Source organism: Panthera uncia (assembly GCF_023721935.1).
Source record: "Panthera uncia isolate 11264 chromosome C1 unlocalized genomic scaffold, Puncia_PCG_1.0 HiC_scaffold_3, whole genome shotgun sequence".
Taxonomy (NCBI): Eukaryota; Metazoa; Chordata; class Mammalia; order Carnivora; family Felidae; genus Panthera; species Panthera uncia.
The window spans coordinates 18,372,703-18,381,656 of NW_026057584.1; the positions used below are offsets into that span (position 1 = coordinate 18,372,703).

The following is an 8,954-nucleotide window of genomic DNA, read 5'->3' on the forward strand; positions in this document are numbered from 1 at the left end:
CCTGCTAAGGGGAAGCAACAGCTGCCTGGGGAAAGCCACTTACAGGGCCACAAGTGCAAGGGCAGAAGAATGTGAGCATTTCTGGAGATTCGACAGTGTACGGGGGAAGGGCAGCCTGGTCAAAGAGGGACTTCTGCTGTCAGCTAGGAAGGCTTGTGACCTCTAGGTGTTTGGGCAATGGGGCGGGTTGGTGGGGGGAGGGGGGGCGGCATGTTACCCTCTGGTCCCTAGGGTCCCTTTGGGGCCACCCTGGAAAGGAAGAACACAGGAATACAGCACAGCACTGAGCTCTCAAAACAGCTTTATTGACTTCCAGTGTTTCTCCCTCTGTCTGAGCTCAGCCCAGCTGGCTTTGATAGGTCTCTGAGATACAATGTCACAGGGTTAGCACTCTGGCTCCACCGCTCCCCTCCCTGGCCCCTGGGCTCCCCAGGCAGGGAGGAGGAGAGGCAGCTCATTTGTGTTGGGAGAAAAAGGATGGGCAGCAGGGTCAGAGGCCAAAGAAGCCATACAAGCAGCAACATGCCCAGAGCGCCACACACACCAATCCTGGCCATGCGTGTGCGTGCACACACACACACACACACACTCACTCACACTCCTTCCCTTCCAAGCTCTCTGCCTGCCCACACCCATCTATCAGCCTTCTGGGGTCATGGCCCGCTTGTCGATCCTACCCGGGCTTGGGGCTTATTCCTTGGAACCCAGGACTGCCCACAGGGAAAGAGCCTCTTCCAGATGCCACAGCGCTTTGATTTGTACGCTGTAAGCCCGGTGCCAGCAAGAGGTGTCAGGGGAACCGAAGCTTGGTCCATTACCCCTTCATCCACATTCCTGCCACCCCGGCCAGAGTCAAATCAGATGACAAGATCTCCCCATCTCACAGCAAGTGACAAGCCGACCTGGGCTAGAACTACATGTCCCAAGATGCACAGCTCCACAACCACGCACCGCTTCCCCCAGATGATCTGTCAGAAATGAGGCAGGGTGCATTGCATTCTGGGACTTGTAGTCCCCCAAAGACAGCACCAAACACCCAGGGAAGAGTTCACAGGCTAAGACTATGGATGCCTCCCCACCCGGCCCCCCACCCACCACCCAGGCCCAGCTCTACGCTCAGCATGGGCGAGAGAGAGGAATGGAGGGTCCCCTCCTAGTGCACAGGGGAGGGCGCTGTCCTGTTGGAACTGTGCAGCAGCTCTGGATCCGGGACATCCAGCTCAGAACACATCTGAAGAGAGAGCGGGGGCGGGGTGACAGGAGAGATGGTGAGCAGCAAGCCGTGGAGGATGGGGCCAAGCATGCAAACCTGGGCTAGCCCTGTGGCTCCTCCCTGAGCCCTGATGCATGGTGAAGCAGGACGGGGCACAGTCCCCTCCTAGGCCTCCCTCCTGGGGCACCCTGGCCTTATCCCACCTCTCCAGGGATAGCGGCCTCACCTCTGCCTAGTCCCGAGGCCCTGGGGCAGGCTGAGGCAGCAAGAGGAAGGGAGGAGGAGTGGGCTCCAGTTCCGATTCTGGACGAGAGGCTCCCGCCCCACCCAGCTAGCCTCCCCAGAAGACCTTATGGCCCTACCGGCCACAGCATCTTCCTGGTCACACTGAGGCTTTCTTGGGGAAGGAAGAAGGGAGTCCTAGCCAGATGGCATGAAAGCAAGCGATGCGGCCCGTGGGGAAGTGCAGAGAGAAGAGAGCGAGGGAGGAGCAGCAGCACCAGAAGGGAAGCAACAGAGACGTCAGAGCTCAACGCTGCACAGAAACCAGGGTGGGGTGTCTGCAGCTGGACAGGGAGCACAGGAAGACTCCCCGGTGTAGCTGCCGACTCCGGCTCAGAGAACCCCGGGCCAAGTCCTCCTTCCTTGAAGTCATCAGCAACACAGGTGGCAGAAGACCTGGGCACAAGAGGCCCGACCCACACCACTAGTGCCCTTTAGAAACCCCATCTAGTAGGAATAAGTGCATCCTGGCTCCTGGGAGGCCCTCCCACTGCCCGGAGGCCCCCCCACCCTGGGCTGTGCCAGGGACCTATCAGCTGTAGGCTGAGCGGAGCAAATCCCGAGTCCACCCCGCAGTGCGGGTGGACGTGGGAGGGAGACCTGCGGGGGGAGCACGCAGTTGGAGAAGGGCTCCGGCAACCCAGGCCGTGCCCCTCTGCTCCCAACAGTGAGCAGGACCCCCGGTGGCCCCGAATCAGGACGGTCTGGGCCTGGTGATCAGAGGATGAGGCAGCGAGAGGCCTTCTCCTCCGGGGACGGGCTGGGTTTGGTCGCGTCCCCCCTGGCAGCCTCAGGAGCCCCCCCCATGCCGGGATCTTGGTCCTGAGCCTTGGGCCGCCCCTGCCGTCGACGCTGCGCCCCCCGCCCACCTGCCGGTTTCTTCCCAGCTGCCTCCATCTCTGACAGGCTGTAGGCCATGGCGAGCTGCAGATCTTCATCATCCTCAGAGAGGTCGCTGTCAGAGGGGCGGGAGACAGGGGTCTGCCGGACCTGTGTGCCCCCAGACCTGGAGGTGACAGACTGTTGCTGCTCACGCCGGCTCAGCTCCAAGCCCAGTGCCAGGTCGTCTGGGACACCTGCAGGAATCACAGCCACTTGCGACCCAGGCCAGGGGAACCCTGCCAGGCTGCCTCAGGCAGCAGCGACTCTGACCACTTCCAGCCCCTCCTTTGGAACAGGCCGCATGCGTTTTGGCACTTAGCATGGTGATCATGCGCACCGGCAGGTACTCAGCTCCAACAGGTCCGAACAGTCTCCTTGCCCGGGGCCGGTTACTCAACCTCCCTAAACCTCCCTTTCCTCATCTATAAAATGGAAATGATGACACTGTATGCATTGTCAAATCGTTCAGATGACTAAATAAGACAGCCCTTGAAGCATACTTAGCACACGGGGCTCGCAGAGCTATGGAAGCGTAGCTGTGGTGACCAACCCATTCCTGTGGGAAGAGTTCCACCCCAGGAATCCTGCGTTCTGAGTGTCACGCCTGGCTTTGCCCCTTACTAGGTAGGACAAAGCCTGGGGCTTGGGGCTACTTGGGAGTCAGGGTCATTGAACCATGCTGAGGTTCAGTCTCCTTCCATGAAAAATAGGGTGAAAACAAAACAAAACAAAATAAAGAAAAGTAGGGCGAGTACCAATAGCCCTGCTTTCCCCCTGGCTGTTTCAACAGAGGTCATGTTATGTGCACAAGTCCTTTCAAAATTGTCAAATGTTGGGGCGCCTGGGTGGCTCAGTCGGTTAAGTGTCCACCTTCGGCTCGGGTCATGATCAAATGGTTCATGGGTTCAGGCTCCACACTGGGCTCTGCACGGACAGTGTGGAGCCTGTTTGGGATTCTCTCTCTCCCTCTCTTTCTGTCCCTGCCCCACTTGCTCTCTCTAAATGAATAAGTAAATAAACAAATACATAAATAACTTTAAAAACATGCTGGGATGCCTGGGTGGCTCGGTCGGTTAAGTGTCCAACTTCCACTCAGGTCGTGGTCTCACAGTTCGTGAGCTTGAGCCCCGCATCAGGCTCTCTGCTGTCAGTGCAGAGCCTGCTTCAGATCCTCTATCCGCTTGCCTCTCTCTCTCTGTCTCTGTCTCTCTCTCTCTCAAAAATAAATAAACATTTTTAAAAAATAGTCAAATGTTCTACAAACACCACGCACCCACTAACGACGATGGTCATTAGCTGGCCCTCTGAGACTCCTCGGTTCCCTGCCCCAGCCCCTTTCCCAGGAGCCCCCTCTCTGATTCTGCCAGTCTGGAATATGGCCGCCATTCCTTCCCTGCCCCAAAGGAGTTTGGAGAGGAGCAGTTTGGGAAGGGGGATCTGGGGATCTGGGGCCTGGGGCTGGGGCTGGGGCTTCCTGCCAGGGACTGGGTGGCGGAGCCGCTCCTCACCATTGATTGTGACTGACTTCAGCTGCCCGTCTTCTTCCACTTCCACCCGTTCCTGCCCGTTCTCCATGATTCTGTGAGAGACGGCCCAGTTCGGTCAGCAAGCGTGCACGAATCCCGCAGGTGCCTTCCACACCCTGGGATGCCACAGTGGACAGGACAGACTCTGCCCACAAGAAGCTGACATTCTAGTCGTATGCCGCCCCCCCTCCACCCCTCACCCCCTCACCCCTATGCCCGGTATGGTCCCAAAGGAGCCCTCACCTGCGTGTCGTGATGCGGTGTCCTTGGACAAAGGTGGTAGACGTAGAAACAGAGCGAAAAGCACCAGCCCCAGGACTGAAGGAGAAAGATGAGGAGGAGAAATCTGGTATGGAGACAAAGGAGGAGGCGGAGAGGTTGTCAGAGGGAGGACGGAGCTGGCATGCCGCAGTCACCATGGGCCAGAAGCCTTTGTGGGGTCTCCCCGCAGAACTGACAGAAGGCAGGGCTCCAGACACGCAGGAGAGAGGCTTGAGCCTCTCTCTCACACATGAGCTGGGAGCTGGGATGAGGGGTTCCAGGGCCCAGAGCTTGCAAAACAGGGAAGGGAAAGCACTTACCGGAGTGCCCAGGGAAGGAGGAAGAGAAGGTGAAGAAGGGGCCCGAGTGTCGGGAACCCCGGCTCTGAAGCTCTGAGAAGGGGCCCAGGTCATCTGCAACGAGCAAGCAGATTACTAATCGGCAAAGAGACTTGTCCCCCAAATTGTGTGAACCCTGTCAGTCTAGAAATGTAACCTGATAAGCCTTTCTGATCGTTTTTCTTTTTTGATTGGACTTGTTTACAAATTAAATTTCTTTTTAATATCATATATGGAAAAGACCCCTGGCAAATTCTGTCCACAGTAAAAAATAAAGGAAGGAAGGAGGGACGGGAAAGCGGAACGGGGGACAGCCAGTTCCTTCCGTATAGGCAGGTAAGCACGGTGTGAAGTCGGGCAGACCTGGCTATGAGTCCTGGCTGTCCCCTTTGCTGTGTGACTCCAAGCAAGTTATCTGAAAGTACCTTTGTTTTCTTAGCTGTAAGTGGAGAGAAAATGATCCAACTCACAGGGTTCATGTTAATCATTCAAAAAATGGTATCTGTTGTTTGTGATGTCATTATTATTGTCACATGGTGCTTTGAGTCTTGCTTTCACGGTTGCTATTGTGCAAGCCTAACAATGTATTATTGTTACTATCATTTAATAAGGCGAGTCTCTGTGGGTTCAGGCCTGTGTAAGGTTCTGTCCCAGCTGTCACTGGATCCACCCCCACAAAATCTTCTGTCTGCGGAATTCTGCTTCCCCTTCAGCCTCCTGCCTCAGGGCCTCCCGGCTGATGGACGACAGGCCTAGAGCAGGAGCCAGGCCGGTAAGAGGCCTCCCGAGCCCACTCACCAAAGAGCTCCGCAAAAGGGTCTCCACTCCCGAAGAACTCCCGGAAGACCTCCTCGGGGCTGCGGAAGGTGAAGGTGAAGCCGGGCCCACCACCACCAGGTTCCGCTCGAGATGGGCCAGTTCCTGGAGGAGAGGCAAGATGGGGAGGGGGCTCAGAGCAAGCATCTCACCCTGAGCCAAGGGACCCCACTGAAGGCATGACCAGGGGCCTCAAGAGACCATCCACTGCAATAACCTGCCCTCCCTCTCTCTTCCATGAGCCGCGTTCATCCCTCCCCACCCCCACTCCACCTACCTGCCCCAGTCAGCCCTTCCCGGCCATAACGGTCGTAGATCTCCCGCTTATGCTCTGGAAAAAGAGACCAGATCATTTCTCCCTCCCTCTGGGATGATGGCCTCCCCTTCCAGACTGGGACCCTGTGAGGTCTTCCCAGTGACTGACGCTAAGGAGGTAGCAGGGCGCACAGGGGACGCGGGCTATAGGTTTTAGCAATGCCTGCTCTTCACACAGTGGCTCCTTCTCATCTGTAAAATGGACACAATAACAGCACCCACCTCACAGGGTCATTGCAAGGATTAAATAAGATAATCCACATAAACTGCTTAGCACAGTGCCTGATAACTCAGTAAGTGTTCAATAAATGCTAGCTAATAATTACTACTGTTGGTATTAATCAGGGCTTAGCCTAAATGTCACCTCCTCAGAGAGACCTTCTGTGACCACTGTAACAAAAAATGGTGCCCATTAATCCCTATCAACATCACCCTGCTACTTTCCTTCAGAATACTCTTGTCTGTGTACTTCCTTGGTTAATGTCGGTCTTCTGGACCAAAATGGAATAAACCCATCAGGATGAGAACAGTGTCTGCTTGTCCTCCATGGTTCCCCAATACCCAGCAAGGACCCAGCACCATAAACACTCAATGAATATTTTTTGAATGAAGAAATAAATAAAACAGACCTGGATTCATATTCCAGCTCTGTGTGACCTGGCGTAAATTACTTCACCTCTCTCAGCCTCAGTTTCCTTGCCTGTAGAGTGGGGGTGATAGATCCTGCCTCACAGGATGGCTATGAGGACTCCTGGAGATCACACCCACCGGTGCTTGGCACAAAGGAGGTTCGGCACACGTAGGTTACCTGCCCTGCTCCCTTCCCTTTGTCAAGACCCATCCTGCAGCTATCAGACCCTGGGGAGCACACACTGAGCACAGGGCATCAGGGAAAGAATAAAAGGGTGCTTTGAACGTAGCAGGTGCTCACTTGAATTGAAGCAAAAAAGAAAAAAGTCCCCGAGTCCCCACAGGGAGGTGGCGGGGGGGGGCACTTAGATGCCAGGTTGGAAAAGGCACAGAGGAGACAGGAGGTGGCAGCATGGCTTTGGGAAGCAGCAGGATGGGGCGTGAAATGGGGGTGCCCTGCCCCTGGCCCTTACTGTCTGACAGCACTTCATATGCCTCGGCCACCTCCTTGAACTTCCTCTCAGCAAATTCTTTATTATCCGGGTTCTTGTCTGGGTGCCACTGTAGAGCCTTCTTCCGATACCTGCAGGAAGTGGTTTCAGAGGGGTGGGTCAGAGGACAAAAGCAAGTACTTCCCACCATGGAACAGAACGGCCCATTTTGCCCATTAGTCCGCCACGGTCCTTTCCCCACTCAGATAGTGTCCACCCCGGCAGCCCGGGGCCGCCTCTGCTGCCACGTTTTAAGGAGTCCCTCTCTCTCTCCCTCCCCTCTGCAGCCAGTGCTAGGGACTGTAGTAGCAGCAGATGATCATGTAAGCCTGAGAAAGCCCCAGTCCTAACCCCTCCCTGGAGCGCACTAGGGCTGCAGAAGTTAGAAATATGTGTTGCCATGGAGGGTACAGGGCCCCTCCTGGTCACAGGGCTTGGACCTGTGAATCCTGCAGGTATCCTGACAAAGCCGACCCCCAGGGGCTGGGACTGGGGTAGGAGGGAGGGGGGAGGCGGGATCCACTGGAGAGGGCCCCACAATGCAGCTCCCAGCAGAACTTCTTGCAAAGGGCTTTCCCCTACTCTTCCAGGGGTCTTCTTCCTCACTATAGAGGGAACCCTCCCCCAATCCTTTCTAAGGCCCTAGCTCTCTCGCGGCAAGGCTCCTGAAGGACCCCATGGCGGTGTTGGGGTTTGGGGGGGCGGCGGTGAGAGACTTTCTGATGCGCAGCGGAGGCACTTACGCCTTCTTGATGTCATCAGCGGACGCACTTCGCGGCACGTCTAGGATATCGTAGTAGGATGCCATGGCAACTCGTCAGTAGTCAGATGGGCCTCTCCTCCTCGGGGCTGCAGGAGAGGAGGAGGAGTCAGGCAGAAAGAACCGAGGGCCCCTCCCTGGGGCTGGAGACCCCCCGAGGGAGCGGGAACAGCTCCCAGCCGGGAAGCGGAGCCCACTGGGTTCTGCTCGGGGCCGGTGACGAGGCTCCCTCGGGCTGCCTTATCGGCCCCCCGCAGGCCGGTGCCACGGGCTATCTCGGCGCCCAGGCCCCGGGAGCCCTATCGCAGCCCCCTGACTCCAGCAGCCCGGACCGGGGCCTCCCAGCCTGACCCGGGGCCCCCCGCCCGCACCTCCTCCGCCGGGAGTCCCTGGCCTCCTGCAGCGCCCCGCCCCTGCCCCCCGCCGGAACCGTCTGGCACCGGCCGCCGGGCTCGCGGCTGCTGCGTAGGACGCGCCCGGCCCAGCTGTGCGCGCAAGCATGCGTCAGCGGCTCGGAAACTACTAGAGACCCAGCGGAGGCCGGCTCGGCCTGTCACCCAGGGGGCGGGGAGGCGGGGGGCTGCTGCAGGGGCTGCCGGGAGATGGGGGCGGAGCCGGCTATTTTGGGCTTGCACCCGGGCGACGTCATCCCTGGACCGGACCCGGGAGACTGGCGGCCGGCTGCATCCAGGCGTGACGCACTCGCCGGCAAACAAGCCACCCGGCCCGTGGTCCCTCTGTCGCTTTCCTATAAACAGGCTCGATGATCGAAGGCTACTCACCACCTCAAGGACTCACAGACTCCCCCTCTGGGCCTGAATCCTCCCCCTCCTCCCGCCCCAGGTCCTGAAAACAGGCTGCCCCACCTACTTCTCTGAGTAGGTCAGACCTGCCTGTCAGCATCTCGTGACATCCTTCATCACACTCGTCAGAGATACAAGTCAGCACTTACTTGTTTGATTTTTTGATTGACATTTCACCTCCCCCACTAGCATGTAAATTCCACGGGACAGAAATTGTGTCTTTTTTTGCACTAGAGTACGGGAGCAGTAGTGGGGTTCAAAAATATTCTTTGCATAGTTAAATAACGAACAGATTGGAATCTCTTGTTGACAGTTTTGACACATTTGGGGGAGTTGGGGTTAAAAGGTAAAAGGAAAACAAATTTTTTTTAAAAAAGGAAAAGGAAATTCTGCAGGCTCAAAATTTGTTTTTTGTTTTTTGGGGTTTTTTTGTGGTTTTTTGGTTTTTTGGTTTTGTTTTGGTTTTGTTTTGTTTGTTTGTTTTTTTTCTCCTAGAGTGATCTCATGTAGACCTTGTCAATGATTCCTGGGTTGAGGACTCACTGGAGAGTTAGAGAACTTTCCAGAATTGGCTGCTACTTGATATCCAGGCCAATGCACAAGTGTTAACTGAACATCTTCTACACAGTAGATGCGG

General features: G+C 56.5%; 1 protein-coding gene across 5 annotated transcripts; it reads right to left on the minus strand.

The window, feature by feature from the left end:
• Window positions 1-284: 284 nt before the first annotated feature.
• On the minus strand, window positions 285-8,334 carry DNAJB2 (DnaJ heat shock protein family (Hsp40) member B2). Of its 5 annotated transcripts, none has more exons than XR_007454276.1 (10): window positions 7,886-8,056; window positions 7,498-7,603; window positions 6,737-6,846; window positions 5,596-5,649; window positions 5,301-5,423; window positions 4,485-4,577; window positions 4,147-4,249; window positions 3,886-3,956; window positions 1,576-2,571; window positions 285-1,231 (listed from the first exon to the last, which is right to left on the minus strand). XR_007454276.1 is itself a non-coding variant. In XM_049614845.1 (10 exons), exons 2-10 carry the CDS (start codon window positions 7,560-7,562, stop codon window positions 1,221-1,223), a joined length of 837 nt encoding a protein of 278 aa, XP_049470802.1. In that variant the 5' UTR covers window positions 7,563-7,603; window positions 7,886-8,051; the 3' UTR covers window positions 285-1,220. The 5 variants fall into 5 exon arrangements, 3 of the variants coding, with proteins under 3 accessions (XP_049470802.1, XP_049470801.1, XP_049470800.1); XR_007454275.1 differs by having other exon boundaries at window positions 1,440-2,571; XM_049614845.1 differs by having other exon boundaries at window positions 2,365-2,571; window positions 7,886-8,051.
• Window positions 8,335-8,954: the final 620 nt, after the last annotated feature.

Excerpts from the sequence above, each read along its gene's own strand:
- DNAJB2 (XM_049614844.1), bottom strand. The coding sequence starts at position 7,562 with ATGGCATCCTACTACGATATCCTAGACGTGCCGCGAAGTGCGTCCGCT. Across the intron at positions 5,650-6,736 it reads ATATGAAGTGCTGTCAGACA|AGCATAAGCGGGAGATCTAC; the intron begins GTAAGGGCCAGG and ends CTCTTTTTCCAG. Across the intron at positions 4,578-5,300 it reads CCCTTTTGCGGAGCTCTTTG|ATGACCTGGGCCCCTTCTCA; the intron begins GTGAGTGGGCTC and ends TGCTCGTTGCAG.